General features: G+C 38.9%; 6 protein-coding genes across 8 annotated transcripts; all 6 read left to right on the forward strand.

Moving 5' to 3' along the window:
• The first annotated feature begins 2,395 nt into the window (after nucleotides 1–2,395).
• LOC106434147 lies at nucleotides 2,396–4,766 on the forward strand. Its single transcript, XM_022712218.2, has 4 exons — nucleotides 2,396–3,283; nucleotides 3,376–3,503; nucleotides 3,593–3,728; nucleotides 3,821–4,766. Exons 1-4 carry the CDS (start codon nucleotides 2,698–2,700, stop codon nucleotides 4,366–4,368), a joined length of 1,398 nt encoding a protein of 465 aa, XP_022567939.2. The 5' UTR covers nucleotides 2,396–2,697; the 3' UTR covers nucleotides 4,369–4,766.
• A 34-nt stretch (nucleotides 4,767–4,800) lies between these two features.
• Nucleotides 4,801–5,811, forward strand: LOC106434182. Its single transcript, XM_013875015.3, has 3 exons — nucleotides 4,801–5,117; nucleotides 5,213–5,267; nucleotides 5,334–5,811. Exons 1-3 carry the CDS (start codon nucleotides 4,830–4,832, stop codon nucleotides 5,639–5,641), a joined length of 651 nt encoding a protein of 216 aa, XP_013730469.2. The 5' UTR covers nucleotides 4,801–4,829; the 3' UTR covers nucleotides 5,642–5,811.
• Nucleotides 5,812–5,925: 114 nt separating this feature from the next.
• On the forward strand, nucleotides 5,926–6,920 carry LOC106434183 (actin-depolymerizing factor 10). 2 transcript variants are annotated; one of them, XM_013875017.3, is made up of 3 exons: nucleotides 5,926–6,167; nucleotides 6,254–6,519; nucleotides 6,596–6,920. In XM_013875017.3, exons 1-3 carry the CDS (start codon nucleotides 6,165–6,167, stop codon nucleotides 6,747–6,749), a joined length of 423 nt encoding a protein of 140 aa, XP_013730471.1. In that variant the 5' UTR covers nucleotides 5,926–6,164; the 3' UTR covers nucleotides 6,750–6,920. The 2 variants fall into 2 exon arrangements, with proteins under 2 accessions (XP_013730471.1, XP_013730470.1); XM_013875016.3 differs by lacking the exon at nucleotides 5,926–6,167 and having other exon boundaries at nucleotides 6,236–6,519.
• A 315-nt stretch (nucleotides 6,921–7,235) lies between these two features.
• LOC106434181 lies at nucleotides 7,236–10,899 on the forward strand. Its single transcript, XM_013875014.3, has 14 exons — nucleotides 7,236–7,456; nucleotides 7,515–7,716; nucleotides 7,817–7,891; nucleotides 7,980–8,078; nucleotides 8,180–8,220; nucleotides 8,294–8,407; nucleotides 8,579–8,693; nucleotides 8,782–8,972; nucleotides 9,052–9,171; nucleotides 9,254–9,334; nucleotides 9,482–9,717; nucleotides 10,003–10,042; nucleotides 10,136–10,243; nucleotides 10,325–10,899. The coding sequence occupies exons 1-14, from the start codon at nucleotides 7,415–7,417 to the stop codon at nucleotides 10,772–10,774; spliced, it is 1,914 nt and encodes a 637-aa protein (XP_013730468.2). The 5' UTR covers nucleotides 7,236–7,414; the 3' UTR covers nucleotides 10,775–10,899.
• Nucleotides 10,900–11,096: 197 nt separating this feature from the next.
• Nucleotides 11,097–12,790, forward strand: LOC106434142 (LIM domain-containing protein PLIM2b-like). Of its 2 annotated transcripts, XM_013874969.3 has the most exons (6): nucleotides 11,097–11,331; nucleotides 11,433–11,640; nucleotides 11,818–11,917; nucleotides 12,016–12,038; nucleotides 12,156–12,245; nucleotides 12,368–12,790. In XM_013874969.3, the coding sequence occupies exons 2-6, from the start codon at nucleotides 11,506–11,508 to the stop codon at nucleotides 12,635–12,637; spliced, it is 618 nt and encodes a 205-aa protein (XP_013730423.1). In that variant the 5' UTR covers nucleotides 11,097–11,331; nucleotides 11,433–11,505; the 3' UTR covers nucleotides 12,638–12,790. The 2 variants fall into 2 exon arrangements, with proteins under 2 accessions (XP_013730423.1, XP_013730424.1); XM_013874970.3 differs by having other exon boundaries at nucleotides 11,124–11,640.
• A 336-nt stretch (nucleotides 12,791–13,126) lies between these two features.
• Nucleotides 13,127–19,209, forward strand: LOC106434167 (K(+) efflux antiporter 1, chloroplastic). Its single transcript, XM_048742037.1, has 21 exons — nucleotides 13,127–13,331; nucleotides 13,427–14,996; nucleotides 15,102–15,273; nucleotides 15,355–15,445; nucleotides 15,611–15,747; nucleotides 15,838–15,897; nucleotides 15,990–16,109; nucleotides 16,189–16,257; nucleotides 16,327–16,392; nucleotides 16,523–16,612; nucleotides 16,701–16,805; nucleotides 16,898–17,026; nucleotides 17,191–17,400; nucleotides 17,474–17,623; nucleotides 17,791–17,844; nucleotides 17,961–18,019; nucleotides 18,142–18,208; nucleotides 18,297–18,473; nucleotides 18,564–18,620; nucleotides 18,710–18,784; nucleotides 18,893–19,209. Exons 2-21 carry the CDS (start codon nucleotides 13,486–13,488, stop codon nucleotides 19,022–19,024), a joined length of 3,531 nt encoding a protein of 1,176 aa, XP_048597994.1. The 5' UTR covers nucleotides 13,127–13,331; nucleotides 13,427–13,485; the 3' UTR covers nucleotides 19,025–19,209.
• The last annotated feature ends 37 nt before the right edge of the window (nucleotides 19,210–19,246 follow it).

Consider the following 19,246-nt stretch of genomic DNA (forward strand, 5'->3'; position numbering starts at 1 on the left):
AACTATAAAATGATAATACCTTAGCAGTTGCAATGTGTACATACACCACAATGAGTATGATATCATTGTATGTGTTTACTGATCATTACAAGTTAAAATGATGCTAATCTTCTATATGTTTAAGTGCTTTTCCTCAACAATACAAAAGTGACATTTCTTAAATAAAATAAAAATACCGGTTTTTTGCATCTGAGCTAACTTGCATGTGCGTGGAACATGAATGCGATATGTACATCAAATCTACCGATCACCGGCTAGCCAATAAGTTCTAATTTCTAATTAATTAATTCTTTTAAATTGAATCCGTGTGAACCGTACCGACAAGACGGCATGTTACAGTGTTAAACCATTAGATAATTATAATTCGAAAATATTATGTGGCCGACCTCATAGTAAGATCAGTGTAATGGCCAATAAGACCATCCCACGTTCGAAAAAAGCCCATTTGTTTGTTTGTACACGCGTCGGTTATTTATCTAAATTTCACGTGTGCAAAAACCCTTGTTGGGCCATGTTTAATAAAGTGACGGTTAGATTAGCCCATAGAAAGGGACGTGTGTTATTTTGGAAAGGCCGAGATGCACACTACAGGTTGTGTTTCGAAAGGGTTGACCGGCAGACAAGTTTCCAGAGTTAGAGAAAAACAGCAAGCATTTTGTATATGGGTTATGTCGTTTTCTTTCAGGTTGTTTAATCAGAGAACCAAACAGTTTGTATTTTTTACAAAGTTCACTCATCACAGGACAGGTAACAAACGTTTTAACCAACTCAAGTTGAGATTTATGACATATTCAAAACGCTAAACAGCGATTCTCTTAAAAGTTTTTTTTTGTTTGAAAAAGATTCTCTTAAAAGTTACGTTGAAGCCACTCTTGAATGGTGGAACGAAGGGCGTGGTTAGGGAGAAGGTTATTATGGGCAAGCTTAAGGTTTGTCATGGGCGAGGACGTGAGGTCTCGTGACCATTAAGTAGCCATTCTCTTAAGGCGCCATCTCCGTAGGACCGTAGGTGAAATCATCTGCTGCAACACGCGGCTCTAGCATTACTTCCTGAAAAAAAAAAAAAAAAAAACAAAAAACCAATCATTGACTTCAAAATATCTAAACTAGCTAATGTGAGTGAGTTTAGAGAACAATGCCCTACAGAGAAAACAAAACCACAAACTCAAAAGTATCATGTCAATTAAGAAACCACACAAACTCGATAGAAGTAAGCCTTAGCGTTCGGTTTTCGGTTTAGTTTTGGTTTTCAGTTTTTCGGTTCTAGAGATATAAGAACCATTCAGTTATTTATGATAATAGGTTCGGATTCTGTTATTTTGGTTTTCGGTTCGGTTCAAATAACAATTATAAGAACCAGCTAATATCCAATAAACTTTTGTTTCCAATGCGGTTTCAGTTTTTAGATTAGTTTTAGATATTCGAGGGTACAAAAATATATTTTTCAAGTTTTTAGCTTAAAATCGGTCGGATAAATTTTACTATTTTGGATAAAACAATTCAGATAATTCAAAAAATCTTAAATACTTTGGATAAAAAATATTTGGATTCGGTTTATAAGTAATATTTTAGAATATTTGTTATTTTAATACTATATATAATTAATATTTCTAGATATATAAATTGTATTTCAGATATTCAGGTATCCATTCGGTTCTTGGTTCGGTTCCAGGTCGGTTTGATATTTCGGTTATAGAAATATATGAATTGTCCGATTATTTTTGAACATCGGTTCGGTTTTGGGTTAGGTTTTTTTGTTCAGTTTTGGTTTGGTTTTTGGTATTTATGCTCAGGCCTAGATAGAAGATTTGTTTTTCAAAATTCACCTTGGCTTTAAGATTCAATAAGAAAAAATCATTGTGAATGTAAGATCGAATATACAAAGCATTATGCTCATAGTAATAATCAGAGGCTCCAGCCTCCATGTCGTAGGGAACTATGTAATGTCGATAGAGATATATATACTCACATGCTGCATGCAACTATGTAATGTCGATAGAGATATATTACTCACATGCTGCATGCAACTATGTAATGTCGATAGAGATATATATTTACCCACATGCTGCATGCAACTATATATAATCGATAAACTAATCGAGAATTTGATTTTTTCTAAATGCCCACTTTAACGTAACATATTTCACCAGTGCTTCACTGCTTCTTCTTCTTTTGGACATTGATCTCGCCTTTTATTTTCCCCGATTTGTCTAATCCTTATAAAGAAACTCTTCGCACATTCTTTTCCTTTAATTACATTACATATATATTAGTTTTAAGGGTAAATCAAATCCTATCATATTCTTCCAATTAAGTACCAAAGCATTGAATTCTATAAGGAAACTTATTTTGGTCTTTGAATATGTTACTTCTTTTGTAAGTTTTGAATGAATATAGTTACCAAACCTTTAGTTATTTTCATCCAAACATGATATGTACAAGAACCAATATATAATACTTTATCTAGATATATATAAAGACAGATGTTAAATAAATGTAGATTGCGTTTAGATATTTCTTCTATAAACAAAGACGATGACCCAATAATCAATTTGTTTGCTGAAGATTTTTTGACTGGTCAGAAACAAAACTATAACAAAGAACTTTAGGCTTTTAAATAATCTCTTTGTCTGTTTTTGTAAAAGAAAATCAGAGATTGCAGATTGCAAATCCTTGTTCAATTCTTAATTTTTTTTAATGGGAATTAAAGAAAACCATCATGCAGCAGAAGAAGAAAAGACAAGCGAGAGATCAGTAAAGGTGTTGCTATCTGGTATGTTCAGCAGGAAGAAGAAGAAGAAGAAGAAGGGATCATCATCACCACCAAATGAAGATGCGCGTTTGATGATGAGAGGAGACAAAACTAATAATAAGAATGTGCATATGTCTCTCTCTGAGATGATGAGGAAGTTGAAACATTCTTTCAAAAAGGAGAAACCGCAACATGACAACAATAAGAGGTTACTAGTACTGCGGAAGAAGAAGGGAAAGAGTTTATCAACAACAACAACTACTAAAAATCATTTCTTTATCGAGCGGATGGCTTCAATATCTCAGAAGTTACAACAACACCATGTCGTCAAGGAGAAACATAATCTGTTGTCTGAGAATGGAGATGCCGATCAACACTTGGCAGCGAGTGAAGAGGCTCAAGGAAGAATTGTATCGCTGCTTCCGGGGTACTCGTCTCCTTTTAGGAGCCCTGGGAAAATATGGGACCAGAATCCAACTCTCCTTTCTAGATCTGCTTCAGACAATTTTATGAAGTCTGAAACATTGGCAGGTACTTTTTGTTTATATATATATCCTCCCATTTTTGAGAAACATATTAAACTATTTGTTTGTCTTTGATATTGTGCATATACTTATTCAAAGAGATAGAAGAAAGGGTTTCGTTAAGCCAAGATAGTAGCAGCCCTTCCGTGTCCAGTAGTAGCCACAACTTCGTCACCTTTGAGATATCACAACTTCGAGAAGCTTCTGATGTAGAGAAAGATGATGAGGTTTGCTTACAAAATTTGAATTTATTAGTGTTTCTATGCAGAAGAAGAGTTATATGGTTGTTATTTTTTTTTTGTTTGGGTTCTAGCAGAGCTCCCATGAAGAGAGCCTACCACAACCGTCTCGTCTCTCTGCGGCCTCACCATCTCACTATATATCTAGAACCGATGAATACGAATTAGTTCTTGACCCGCTCTTCATTGGATATGAAATTAGTCCACAAAGAGGTAAAAAAATCTATAATTACGGTTGAACTTAAGATTTATAACTCTTCAATTAGCTATGAGCTGACATTGACTCATCTTCAACAAAAAATCAGGCGAAGCAAAGAAACAGACTCCGTGTAACCAAAATGAAGAAAAAGATGTTCCTATGGATGAAAAAGAAAGAGTGTTTAAGTACGTTAAAGCGGTGTTGGGTGCAATAGACTCAAGCTGGGAAGAGATGCACCTCAAAACAGAATTCTCCGACCAGATTCTCAACCCGGCTTTGTTCAGCAACATACCATTCTATCCAATTCGGCTTTGTTCCGCTGACCATGACCATGAGCTCCTCTTTGACTCCATCAACGAACTCATCTTCGAGTTCTGCAGGTTTCCTCAATGGGTATCCTTTGCTAAACCAAGAACCAAAGTCTTGTCATTCAATGGTGATGAGAGCATCGTTGACGAGGTTCAGAAAGAGGTTTACTGTCGTCTCTTCCCGTTGCAGTTTGCTGACTCGGTGGACCAAATCATTAGAGAAGACATGGATAAACGCGGAAACTGGTTAGATGACGTCAGAAGTGAGGTTGAGTGCATTGGCTTTGAGACTAGTGAACTGATTCTAAATGAATTACTGGAACAACTCATGCTTGACTTGTTGTGAAGAGTAGAAGATAATCACAAATCAAAGTCATCCCTTGTACTAGCAATCACTTTGGAGAGATGAGTATATGATCATTAGGTGAATGTCTCATATGAAGACTATTTTTTTTTGGTCAAACTGAAGACTTTATCTATGTAAAAAAATATTCTTGGAATTATGAATGATTAAATCCAGCTTTGAGCTATGCAGGATTTGACTTAATTTATTATGAACATATATCTCAGTCTAATGAATAGTTCCTTGTCCCTTGTCTGTTGCAGTGTGTTGTTGTTACTTGATGATTTACCCTTTTATATTATGGTCATGAGATACAGACGGGCCATTTAGACAAAGAAAAAAAGATAATGGGCCCCCCAAGTAGGCCCTAACCGAATCAGAAGATTCTTACGACGCGGTCGTTTTAAGTTCCCGGCTGCTGCGTCTCTTGCTGGTGTTACGGTTGAGAGAACCTCTTTTTGAAAATGGAGAAATCGACTTCCACCGCAACTCCTCCTCCTCCTCCTTCCGCTACTTCTTCTCTTCCGCTTCCTACAGCAGCAGCAGCAGCAGATCAGAGATCTTCGCCGGCGATGGACTTAGATAACCCGCCGGTTCCGAATCGGCCACATGTAGGAGGAGCTCAGGTGGCTCCGTCAGATCCGTCGGCAAGGGGGAGAAAGAGGGGGCTGGAAGGGAATCTGAAGGTGGAGAACTCCAACTACTACAAGATGCGTCTCCTTGTCAAAGATCTTCGCCCTCACGTTCTCGAGGTTTTGAAATCTCCACTACTCTTCTCTCTGTTTTGTGGAATTAATTAGATGTAAAAGATTTCAAAAGGAGAGTATATGATCTGGTAATTGTATAGGTTCTACGAGCTCCCGACTTCAGAAACTGCAAGGCATCAATCGAAATTCAAGAGAGTGAGTCTCTCTCTCTCATTACAACACTCTGTTGTTTTCTTTTTAAAATTATTGATTATTTTGCAGAGATGAAGCTTTTGGTTCAACTGTACCAAAAGATGATTGGACAAACACCCAAACTTGAGAAATCAACTAAGACCGAGTCCTTATCCAACGGCAAGGCACTCAATCCAACACCTGAGTCAAGCACTACTGATAATAAGCACAACAACTCTGTTGTTGTTGAAGACAAGGTCGTTGGAGGGTCTGCTTTTGGCTGGAACTTCGTCACCTATGGAGGCACTGATGCTGTTTACTGTGGCCTCTCCAAGGAAGAATACAGAACCTCTCACCCTATTGTTCAAGCGGAGGCACATGTAGAGGCTCAATTATAAAAAGGTTTCTTTAGCCTTCCTGTTTATGTTGTTTGTTTTATTTAATATCGTCTAGTACATGATGCACTTTGGTGTCTGTACATCCCATTATGTTGTTGTATCAACTGAAACCAATGGGAGTAGCTTCTACTCTTTCCCTGAATGTTTAATTAGTACAATGTTTAGCAGTTCTCAACGCTTACCAATCGAACACAAACATTGAAGATTGCCTTTAACTTTTGTTTTCCATTCCTTAAATAACCAATCCTGGGAATTTTTTTATAAAAAAAGTCAAATTTCGTAATAACAACATGGACATCATGAAACCTCAACTTCTCAATCATGTCCGGAACAAACTTTACATTACACATAGAGATGCATACATGAATACAATATAGAGATTATTTATCTAATATGGGCACAACGTGACAGCATCTAAGTCTTGTTTGGTTTTATAAGACGTGATCAGCCTAATGACCCAGCCCAACCTACTTCTTTCTCTCTTCTTCCTCCTCTAGTTTCCGATCATTAACAAGCAGAGAACATGGTGAGTTCCTGTAATTCATTTTTTGTTGTTACCAATCATGTAATGTGTTGTTGTTGATTGTTGATCATATGATGTTGAGTATGCAGGCTAATTCAGCGTCTGGGATGCATGTAAACGATGAGTGCAAGCTCAAGTTCTTGGAGTTGAAAGCAAAGAGGAACTATAGGTTTATAGTGTTCAAAATTGATGAGAAGGCTCAGCAAGTTATGATAGAGATGGTTGGGAATCCAGAAAAAACTTACGACGATTTCACCAAATGTATGCCTGAGAACGAGTGCCGGTACGCTGTCTATGACTTCGATTTCACCACTCCTGAGAACTGCCAGAAGAGCAAGATCTTTTTCATCGCATGGTACAACCTTCTTTTCCTCATGGATTATAAAGTGGACTTTTTCTTATATCCAATCTGAGATATCTTCATGCTTCAGGTCACCAGATACATCAAGAGTGAGGAGTAAGATGTTGTACGCAAGCTCAAAGGACAGATTCAAGAGGGAACTGGATGGGATTCAGGTTGAACTGCAAGCAACAGACCCTAGCGAGATGAGCCTGGACATCATCAAAGGACGAGTCAATCTCTGAATGCATCATCTTAATGCGTTTCAGTCATATTCATATATTGTGCTTTCGTTTTCTTGTGTTTTTGCTTATTCTTCTTCTTCTGTTGCCGACTCTTTGTATGTTGTGTGATTCAAGGTCTCACCACTTTTTTTTGTTTTCTTTCTGGAATGGCAATATTCAAAATAATAGATAACTGTTTTGCTTCCCTAAACAAAATTAAGTAACTTATAATGAGCTAATAAAGAAAGGAGGAAGACAGGACATACATAACCCGGGTGATGATTGGATTGGATAACGAGGCTCTCCCACTTGACTTGCACATAGATGCTGGATACAGAGCTCCGAGGTGCCTTTTGCTTTTGTTCCAAGAATTAACTTATGTGTAGACCACAGAGAGAGAGCGGTTCCAACACACGTAAGCAGTAGACAAACAAATAAATAAATCGCACATTGTAAACAAATAGAAATCATCTTTTAAATATTACAACTTTAATCAAATGGGATAAGCATAAACTCACTCTTGTTTTTTTTTTAAAAAAAGAAAAGAGAATTAAACTCTGACACAGTCGGCGGCCACTCGAATCCGTCACGTCTCTCACAAAATTCAAAATTCAAAATTCCTCAGCTTAGCCAATCGGCGATCATCTATTGTGAGATTACATCATCTCCTGCCCACTGGTGCTTCCATGGCGAACAAAGAGATTCACTGCGACTGTGTGATAAAGTTGGTAAGGGAAAACTCAAAATTCTTTGATTGATATTATTTGATTGGGTTTCAATGTCCAGAGAGAGAACCCGAAGCGGCGAAAGGATAGGGTTTACGTGGGATGTGGAGCTGGATTCGGCGGGGACAGGCCAGTGGCGGCTCTCAAACTCCTCCAGAGAGTGGAAGAGATAAACTATCTTGTCCTTGAGTGCTTAGCCGAACGAACCCTGGCTGATCGCTGGCTCTCTATGTCTTCTCGCGGCGACGGTTACGACCCTCGCGGTATATATGTTTCCAGATTTGATTGATTTTATATATATATAATATTGTCATCATCAGAGTGAGTGGCTCATGTTTTTTTCTGCTCTTTTTTTATATACAGTATCAGAGTGGATGAGTTTGTTACTACCTCTAGCTGTGGAGAAAGGCACTTGTATTATCACTAACATGGGTGCTAGTATGATCTCGTCCCTTCTTTCCTTCCTCCTCTTGTTGTATATATTCTTTTCTCTTTCATATAAATGATCCTGCTTTGTCCCTTGTAGTTGATCCTGTTGGGGCTCAGAAGAAAGTTCTTGAGGTAGCCACTGATTTAGGCCTCACTATCTCTGTGGCTGTGGCTCATGAGCTGCATTCTGAAACCGGTACTAAATAGAGTTTTTTTTTTAATTTACTTTCACCCCTTAAGTTACACTCTCTGTGTGTGTGTCTAATCTAACCTTTGGCTCTGAATCCTTTTTCTTAGGCTCTGGATCATCATTTGGGGATCAATATTGCTCTGAGGGGGTAGCATCCTGTTTCCCTCACTCCTAGTAGTGATATATGTGTGTTTCCTGAGATGTTTCTTTTCTTGTTGAAGGGTGCTAGCACTTATATTGGAGCAGCTCCTATTGTCGAATGCCTTGAGAAGTACCAACCTGACGTTATCATCACCTCAAGAGTTGCTGATGCCGCCTTATTCTTGGCTCCTATGGTGAGGATAGCTATCCAACCATTGATAGCCACTCCGGTTGCTGGGATTTCGTCCTAGTTCTGATTTTAATCATATCTCATCATTCATCTCCTTTCGCTTGAATCTAGACTCAAGAGCCTAGTATTTCTTAGTGGCTAATATAATCTGATCATCTCCTTGTTGCATCGATAGGTCTATGAACTAGGTTGGAATTGGAATGACTTGGAGCTGCTAGCTCAGGGAACTCTTGCTGGCCACCTTCTTGAGTGCGGTTGTCAGCTCACTGGTGGATACTTCATGCATCCAGGTGCGCTTCCCACTTGCTGGCTCATGATATTATTAGTAGGATTCTTTTTTTTTCATTACCGGTCATTTGATTCTTCAATGTTATTCAGGTGACCAGTATAGAGACATGGATTTCCCTCTCCTCCAGGACTTGTCACTTCCTTATGCTGAGATTGGCTATGACGGAAAAGTATGTGTTTTAAAGGCTGAAGGTAGTGGTGGAATATTAAACACCAGCACTTGCGCCGAGCAACTTCTATACGAAATTGCTGATCCTAGCGCCTACATTACACCAGATGTGGTAAGTTAGGAGGTACAAAATGTAGAAGAAATAACTATAACAAGAGCGGAAAGAGTTGATTTGTAAACCTTCTTTGCAGGTTATTGATATTCAAGACGTTTCTTTCCTTCCCCTGTCAGACTTCAAAGTACAATGCATTGGAGCAAAACCGTCTGCTAATACCTCTGTGCCTGAGAAACTCTTGCGGTTAATTCCAAAGGTTTTTTTTATTGATGGTAACAGTAGATTGATACTAAAGAGCAAGCTAGGTTTGGTTCTATAATATCAAACTTTCTGTGCAGGAGTGTGGTTGGAAAGGATGGGGAGAGATATCATATGGAGGACATGGATCTATTCAACGTGCTAAAGCCTCAGAGCTTCTGGTGTGCCTATGGTTAAAATGTCTATGATGTAGTAGAGCATTATTTGCCTCTATAAGAGTCTGCTTCGCCTAAAATGTCTCCTTATAGTGCTTGTAACTGAAGTTCCATTTCTTATCAAGTGTGCATGTACTTTACTTGTGTTTTCAGGTTCGATCTTGGATGGAAGAAACCGTTCCTGGTGTTGATAACTGTATTATTTCTTATGTGATTGGGCTTGATAGCTTGAAGGCGGCAAGTAATGGCGCAGAATCGTCTTGGAACTCCTGTGGAGATATTAGATTACGCATGGATGGTCTGTTCAAACTGAAGGAACATGCAGTCCAGTTAACGAAAGAGTTTACTGCTTTATATACAAACGGACCCGCTGGTGGTGGTGGAATTAGGTACTCTATTCACGTTTATGTTTGCTATACACTACAGCCGTTTCACTATCCAATCCTTATTGTAGCATCACAATATCAGAGCCAGTTAGTTTTGATACGTCTTATGAATGACGTAGTGACTTAGACAAACGTGTGTTTCTGTCTTTGTATCTGATAATCTAATATCTTGGCAATCTCAATGTAATGAAAGTAGTTATTTGTTAAAGGAGAGCATATATATATGAGATTCTGGATTGTCTTTTTTTTTTCTTTTGGTTTGACTTGGCTGCTTGTGATAAAATGCAGTACCGGACACAAGATGGAGATTGTTCTTGAAAAGCTTTTGGTACGTCGTCTCTCTCATGGAATTATAACTGGATATAGCCTTGCATAAATCAATTTCTCGGCTTCTGATGTTATATGTTTGGTGGTTATCCAGGTAAGCCGTGAATCTGTGATGTGGAAAACTGGAATTGAGCACACCAACACGTCAGAGTCAGAGACCCCTGAACATCACTTTCCAGTTGCTCGAGAGAAAATAGGAAAGGTTAGTGAGACAGTAGTTGGTCAGGTCGGTTATATTATCAAAATGATCAATTAACAGCTTGGTATTGGTTTCCACTTGTAGACCTCTACCGATAGTCAAAATATCCTGACAAAGAGAGGGGATCAATGGATGGATTCATCTGGAGTTCATCGCTCTCCTGCTCCATATGGCCAAAAGATCCCACTCTACTCTGTTGCTCATAGCAGGGCAGGTGATAAAGGAAACGACATAAACTTCTCACTAATCCCTCATTGTCCACCAGATATAGAGCGTCTGAAACTCATCATTACTCCTCAATGGGTTAAAAACGTGATGTCAGTTCTGTTATCTACCTCTTCGTTTATGGAAATGGATGCAAAAGTACCAGTCGATGAGAATGTGTCAGTAGAGATATATGATGTGAAAGGCATTCATGCTTTGAATGTTGTGGTACGGAACGTGTTAGATGGGGGAGTCAACTGTTCCAGGAGAATTGATAGACATGGAAAGACAATCTCAGATCTCATCTTGTGTCAACAAGTTGTGTTATGACACTACTAATTTTTTACTTTATTCAAATCAATAATTGTGTGGTAATCATGTCTGTGCAAATGAGACTTTGTACTACTGCACTATATATAATTTATATTCAAGAAATCGACTTTAGTGGTGCTTCACTTTCTGTTTATCCCTTTAAATTATATATGTATATATAAAAAGTGCTTCCATTTACAACCCGATATCTTGATATATACGCATAGAAAGCATATTTTATTGACAAAGAAAATATTAAAGGTGTGTATAATGTTAGGTTGTCAATATTCCTTTGGTAGGTTTTATTAAAAAAAATATGACATGGGTTGCACCAACTCAGAAACAGTTGGCTAGCTTAAAGTAACATCCTCAATGGTTGAAATTGTCAGAAACCACAAACCCTTCTTTTTCTCAACTCCAATCACTTTTGCCACCCAATTTTATCTCAATTCATTTTGCATACACACAAAGAGAGAAAGAGAGAAGAAGAAAGTTTGTTCCGTTACAGCCTCACAATTGCAACAAAGTTTCGTATAAAAGAAGACATCAATTTCGCTGGTCCTCCTTTGTCTGAGGTAACCAAAGCAAAAATCATTGTCAATTTCTTCTGTTTTTGTTTTTGTGGGTTTCCTTCTTTAATTGCTTCCTCAGCGATCGCTTGATCTGATTCATTTAGGATCTTGGAGACGAGGAAACAACAAACACACACAAAAAAACCCAAAAAAGAAAGAAAGAGAAAGCAAAAAAAAATGTCTTTCACAGGAACAACCGACAAATGCAATGTTTGCGATAAGACAGTCTATGTGATGGACATGTTGTCCATTGAAGGAATGCCCTACCACAAGTCTTGCTTCAAATGCACCCATTGCAAAGGCACCCTTGTGGTATATATATGTTTCACTTACAAGATTCTTTGGTTCAATTTTTATTTTTGCTTAGATTTTGTGTGTTAGATCTTCTATATATATATGACTATGCCACTGCCATGGTCTATTAATAATTCCACATGTAGAAACAATACTCTTTATATGAGAAACTGTTGATGATGATGCATATGGCAGATGAGCAACTATTCATCCATGGATGGAGTGTTGTACTGCAAGACTCATTTTGAGCAACTCTTCAAGGAATCTGGCAATTTCAGCAAAAATTTCCAACCAGGTTCCCTTTCTTATTATTTTATATATTTTCTCTCATCTTTCCCCATTAATATATAGAACCATGATTGAACACATGCATTTTCATTTTCTTCTTCTCAGGAAAAACTGAGAAGCCGGAGCAGGTACGTTCATTATAATTCTCTTTCTCTCCAGATCTCCTTTTTTTTCCATCTCTAATTATGATTGACCAATATAGGATATGTGTATTTAAATGTATTGATATCAAACATTAATTACAGAATAAAACTCCAAGCAAGATATCTTCAATCTTCTGTGGAACACAAGACAAGTGTGCTGCTTGTGACAAAACTGTCTACCCTCTTGAAAAGGTTCGTCTGTTTGCAATTGTTAACGTCTGGTCCAGGAAAGTGTCGATTAATTTCATATATATACATATATATATATATATATGTTCGGTTAATCAACGTGTCACTTCTCTATATAAAAAAAGGTGCAAATGGAAGGAGAATGCTTCCACAAGACATGTTTCAAGTGCGCTCACGGTGGCTGCATGCTGACTCACTCCTCGTACGCTTCCCTAGACGGCGTTCTCTATTGCCGGCATCACTTTAACCAACTCTTCCTGGAGAAAGGAAACTACGCTCACGTCCTCCAATCCGCCAACCACCGTCGCACGGCCTCAGGTAACACTCTTCCTCCGGAGACCACTGAAGAAGTCGCCGTCGAAGCCAAGGAAGAGAACGGCGATTCACAGTCTTGAAAACAAAAATATATATTCCAGTGAGTTTGTGAGTGATTTGAATTTAATGTACTGCGACAAAAGATTTGATTTCATTTGTATTTGAGTTGTTTCCATATGATCGAGACATTATTTAATATTTTTGTTTTCGTTATTTATATACATAATTTTACACAGCAAAGAAAGCAAAATTAATTTGAAAGTGTCTGTCATTTCGTAATCTTGATCTTTAGGAATCATGTTTTATTTTGTTTTCAATTATTTCCAGATATGTAAACAAATCCACATTTGAATTAAATCGTTGTCAATTTATAGCAAAATATCTGTTTACAACGTATATGCTTTGCATGGGGGAAAGAATATGTGGTCGGTTAAGGCGTAATATACCGAATGTAACCAAAGTGGTGTGGTTATCGAATGATGTGAATCATACAAAAATATTTGAGTATTTGTTTACGTATACGAAACGAGGAGGGGTGTTTACGTAAATGTCATCAGAAACGGAAAAAATAAAAATAAAACCTGAGCATGTCTGTGGACTGTGGTGGTGGTGGTTGGCGTGAGAAACTCAACTCAAAACAAAACGGAGGAGAGAAAATCAACTTTGACCGGAGAAACGTTGAAGAGACGGGAAAATCTGTTGAAACGACGACGGACGAAGGCACTCAAAGTCGGTCGCTAAACTCTCTCTGTCTCCCACCATTTCGCTTGATTGGTTAGTCTCCTTCTCTCTCTCTATCTCCCGATTCTGATATTCGTAACAACTGTGAATGTGATTGTCTTTTCCTTTTTTCTCGATTTGATTCACAGTGGTGCGGGTGGTGTTATATATAAAGGTTGGAGGAAAGACTAATTTAGATTGAGTCCTCATGGAATCTGCTTCTACTATTCAGCGGCCGAGCTTGTTTCATCCTGCCACTTCCTGCGTTTCTAATCGCCTGCTTAGTCCCAGACTAATCAGCACTCGATTCTGGCTTCCAACGACTTATCACAGATCGCACTTTGCTCATCGATTGAGGAGAAATTCAGCTCTGAGTGGTGGTGCTTTGACTTCGAGTACTCATTTACATTCTTCAAAATCAATTTGCTCCCAAGCTAGGCATATCCACTTTGGGTTTAGGATAAGTTGTCAAAGTAATGATTCTCTTGGTAATGTGGAATTCGAAGAAACTAATGGTCAAGTCGAAGATAAGGATGTGACAGTGGAAAACGAAACTGATAGTTTGGAGGAACTCAGGGATGTACTACACAAGGCTATCAAAGATTTGGAAGTTGCCAGGCTCAACAGTACCATGTTCGAGGAAAAGGCTCAGAGGATTTCTGAAACTGCCATCGCTCTCAAGGACGAAGCCGCTGGTGTCTGGCTTCAGGTTAACAAAACCCTTGATCTCATTCGTGACACCGTTGATGAGCAATCTGTTGCTAAAGATGCTCTTCAAAACGCTACTATGGCCTTATCTCTCGCTGAAGCTAGGCTTCAAATTGTTGAGGAGTCACTTGAAGCTGGCGGAGAGAACGCTGTTCCAGAAGCGTCCCAGGAGTCTGTGAAAAGAGACAATCTTGAAGATCAAGAAGAAGAAGAAGCACTTTTAGCTGCCAAGGATGACATAAAACAATGCCAACTGAATTTAGCGAATTGTGAGGCCCAACTGAGGAGTTTGCAGAGCAAAAAAGATGAGCTGCAGAAGCAAGTGGACAAGTTGAATGACCTTGCTGAGACTATACAGATCAATGCCTTGAAAGCAGATGAGGACGTCGCTAATATCATGAAATTGGCTGAACAAGCTGTCGCTTTTGAGCTTGAGGCTACTCAACGAGTTAATGATGCACAGATTGCTTTGCAGATAGCTGAGAAGTCTCTCTCCACCTCGCAGACCCCAGAAGAAACTCAGGGCCAACTCTCCGATGAAGAAGCTCTTCTTGGGGACGAGGTGGTACTCCTAAGTAATACTGAAGATGCTAGCCATCAGTTTGAATTAGAATCACCAATACATGAAGATATATCACCGGTACAGAACACAGCTTATCATATGCCTGATAAAGTTGCTTTGAAGGCTCTAAAACTAACGCAGCCTTCTGGTTCAAGCGATCTTGAGAATGGAAAGCCAAGTGTAGAGTCTTCTAAAGTGGTGGAATCAGATTCTGAAAAGTCAAAGATTATTGGTCAGACGAAAAAGCAGGAAACACAGAAAGATCTTCCAAAAGAGGGTTCTTCTCTTAATGCTCCCAAGGCATCGTTTAATAAATCCTCCCGTTTCTTTTCTGCATCTTTCTTCTCTTCCAACCCGGATGGGACCACAACAGTTTTTGCAAGTCTGGTTGATTCTGTCAAACAGCAATGGCCCAAGCTAGTTTTTGGTTTAGCACTTCTCGGCGCAGGGTCAGTCTCAAAATCTAATCTTCTTTTTTTCATTATTTTTGAATGATCATTTTACTACGTCAAACTTGGCCTTTTTGTTGATTATGAGCTTCTTAAATGTTCCAGACTGACATTATACTCCAATGGAGTAGGGGGGAACAATCAACTGCTTCAACAGCCAGATGTTATCAGCACTAGTACAGAAGATGTCTCTTCCAATAAGAAGCCGTTGATACGGCAAGTGCAGAAACTTCCTAAGAGAATTAAGAAACTGCTTGCGATGATCCCTCACCAGGAGGTATGAATGATCGTTCTCGTTCTTTTTCAAAGTCCCAAGCAAATTTTATAGAATGCAGGCTGAAACTTCTGCAATTATTAGGTCAATGAGGAAGAAGCTTCGCTTCTTGATTTTTTGTTCTTACTGCTAGCAAGCGTCATATTTGTGCCTCTATTTCAGAAAATTCCTGGAGGTTAGTAGAAGTCTTTTTGTTGTTGTTATTTCTCCAATGCATCCCCTTCCCTCAGACTCCTACAATTTATATGCTCTCATTAGTCAAATCCATTTTCAGTCTCGCAATCATGTTGCATAGAGATTTATGTGCTGTCTTGATGGCTTCATCTGCTTCAATGTACAGGCAGCCCTGTTCTTGGGTATTTGGCAGCTGGAATATTGATTGGTCCTTATGGTCTTTCGATAATCCGTAATGTGCACGCAACCAAGGCCATCGCCGAGTTTGGAGTTGTTTTCTTGCTTTTCAACATTGGCCTTGAGGTACTATTTGATATATACGTATGCTGTGCTTTTGCTTTTGATATGTGTTTGGTAGAAGATCCAACAGTTTCTTTTCTTTTGGTTTGAAAGCTATCTGTTGAAAGACTGAGTTCCATGAAGAAGTATGTTTTTGGATTAGGCTCCGCTCAGGTGATTTGATTAGATCCCTATATCTCATTCCACATAATATATCCAAGTTCTGTGTCCAAGGTTCCTAATCTACATTTCTTTTTGTAATCTAGGTTCTGGTGACAGCGGCAGTAGTTGGATTGATTGCCCATTACGTTGCTGGTCAGGCTGGTCCAGCGGCAATAGTTATAGGAAATGGCCTGGCACTGTCCTCCACCGCTGTTGTCCTTCAGGTGACATCTTTGGTTGCATTCAGATAGTTATCTTACTGAAAGCAATTTTGTTGAACAAAAACAATGTACTTGGTATCAGGTTCTACAAGAACGGAGTGAGAGTACATCTAGACATGGACGGGCTACATTTTCCGTTTTGCTTTTTCAGGTCGGTTCAAAGCAGAGTTCATTTTGACAGCTATGCTGGGAGTTTCTCATCATTTTGTTATTTTTTCAGGATCTAGCTGTAGTTGTTTTGCTGATTCTCATCCCACTTATTTCACCTAATTCATCGAAAGGAGGGGTAAGCTCATCTCTAGTGTTCCTTCTTATAATTGAGTACGGTCAGATGTGCCAGATATCTGTATACATTCAATGATGTCTAGGAAGTATTAATGGTAGGAAAAGGCTAAGTTTCTAATTGTTCTTCTCAGATTGGGTTTCAAGCCATTGCTGAAGCTCTTGGACTTGCTGCAGTCAAAGCAGCAGTTGCTATTACTGCCATAATTGCTGGTGGCCGTCTTGTAAGTCTCAGATACTTTAACTTTTGAGGTGCCAGATATGTTCCTGTGGAGATATTATCTAAGGCATTGACACTCTTTTGGCCCACAGCTTCTTCGACCAATCTACAAGCAGATTGCAGAAAATCGAAATGCTGAAATATTCTCTGCCAACACACTTCTTGTTATACTTGGGACTAGTTTACTGACAGCTAGGGTATGACCTTCATCTTGTTGGTACTTGGCTTTTACATTTATTCGGCCATGCCATTCTTTCTTTTCTGCTAAATGTTCCTTTCTGTAAATCAGGCGGGACTCTCCATGGCATTAGGAGCGTTTTTGGCTGGTCTACTCCTTGCGGAAACAGAGTTTTCCTTGCAAGTAGAATCAGATATTGCTCCTTATCGTGGTCTTCTGCTGGGTCTTTTCTTCATGACGGTAATTTATGAGTTTTGAAATAACTTCATCCATATATTTATCATTTCTGAAAAAAGCAGGGAACTGTGGATGGTGAAAGAAAGTATTACTTCTGATGTTTCTTTCAACTGTAAACATATGTAAGCACAGGCATAAGACTAAAAAGGGAGTTATACTCATTTCAGGTTGGCATGTCTATTGATCCGAAACTTCTTCTCTCTAACTTCCCTGTCGTAATTGGGACTTTGGGACTCTTGATATTGGGCAAGACTATATTAGTCGTTGTCATGGGAAAGTTGTTCGGAATTTCAGTCATATCTGCAATTAGAGCCGGTCTTCTTCTGGCCCCTGGTGGAGAGTTTGCATTTGTTGCTTTTGGAGAAGCTGTCAATCAGGTTTGCTATCGACATCATGTATATATTTATTTCAACGGTATTTCCCTAGAGGCCTAACCGGTGGTTCCTCCAGGGTATAATGTCTCCTCAGCTATCTTCGTTGCTGTTTCTTGTGGTGGGAATCTCAATGGCTATCACACCTTGGTTAGCTGCTGGTGGCCAGTTAATTGCATCCCGGTTTGAGTTGCATGATGTTAGAAGTTTATTGCCGGTTGAAAGTGAGGTAGGAATCTTGATGATACTTGTTTAGTATTTAGCTCTATATTCAATCATGGTACCACTTGACTTTAGTGTCACTCTGAAGCTCACACATTCTTTGGTTCAGGAAATCATTACATGTCTGACTGATGTTTAATCCCACTTATTTTTGTGGCTGATTTTATTTTGCAGACGGATGATTTGCAGGATCACATTATTATTTGCGGATTTGGACGAGTTGGGCAGGTTTATACATTATGTGAACTTCTTCAGCTTGTGCTCTTTGGAAGAGAACATCTGTGTAGATAGTCTGCGTCACAGGGTATTCTGAGAGTTTCTAACTTCTTACCCATTACTTGCAGATAATTGCTCAGCTTCTCTCAGAAAGACTTATCCCATTCGTTGCCCTCGATGTCAGCAGGTAACATAACATCACCTATTTATATTCACACACATTTAGATCACGTTTTAACCTCTCTGATATAAAATTGCATATCTAAACATTCTTTGCTTACCTGAGTACGTCATATATATTATTTGCAGTGATAGAGTGACTATAGCCCGTTCCTTGGACCTCCCTGTTTATTTTGGAGACGCTGGTAGTAAAGAGGTACACAGAGAAGAAAAAAAAGACTGCACGAGACATTTTCAGATTGTACCCAGCTTTTAAATATCACTTCACTTGTGCGAACAAACAGGTTCTACACAAAATTGGAGCAGAGAGAGCATGTGCTGCTGTGGTTGCTTTAGACGCACCAGGAGCAAATTACAGATGTGTGTGGGCTCTGAGCAAGTACTACCCCAATGTGAAGACCTTTGTCCGTGCACACGACGTTGTTCATGGTCTTAATCTTGAAAAAGCTGGTGCTACTGCTGTAATGTTCACAAAAACTCCTTCACTTTCGCATTCATATGCTTTCTGGGTCGTACATTAAATATCTCGATCACAAAAAAAAAAAATGTAGGTTGTACCGGAGACGCTGGAACCAAGTCTACAGTTGGCAGCTGCTGTTCTTGCTCAGGTAATAAAGACTTAATGATCTCTTGTCTGTGGAAATAGTAACTAATAATAGGGCACAGTGTATGATCATTTTTCGTGTGGGGTTGTCAGGTGAAGTTACCAACCTCAGAAATAGCAAACACGATCAACGAGTTCAGAACCCGTCACCTATCTGAACTAACGGAGGTGCGTTTTAATCTTAGATCAAATTCAACGTTTATTTATTTATCAGAGTGGTTTGGTCTTTGATTGATTTGTATTGGGAAATGGTGTATAATATATTGATAATGGCAGCTATGTGAAGCAAGCGGAAGCTCGCTGGGGTATGGTTTTTCGAGGACGACGACGACTAAGCCTAAAACTCAAACGTCGGATGCAACTGAGGAGAACCAGATCATCGAAGGAAGTGGTTCACTCGCCATCTGATGTGCCTTTCTCTTTTTTATTCTGGCAATAACCAAAGAACAACTTTAACATTCTTGTGTTGTGGTGGGTCCTTTTAGAGGGAGATTTATTAAATTACTTGTTCTCCTTTGATCAAAATATATTAGGAGGACGATTGTACTGTTTTGTTGGCACAGTCAGTAATAAAGACAAAACCTTAAAGAACATTTTATTTAGTGTGTGGATATTTACTCGTCTTCTTTG

The sequence above is a fragment of the Brassica napus genome, chromosome A9, assembly GCF_020379485.1.
Source record: "Brassica napus cultivar Da-Ae chromosome A9, Da-Ae, whole genome shotgun sequence".
Classification (NCBI taxonomy): Eukaryota; Viridiplantae; Streptophyta; class Magnoliopsida; order Brassicales; family Brassicaceae; genus Brassica; species Brassica napus.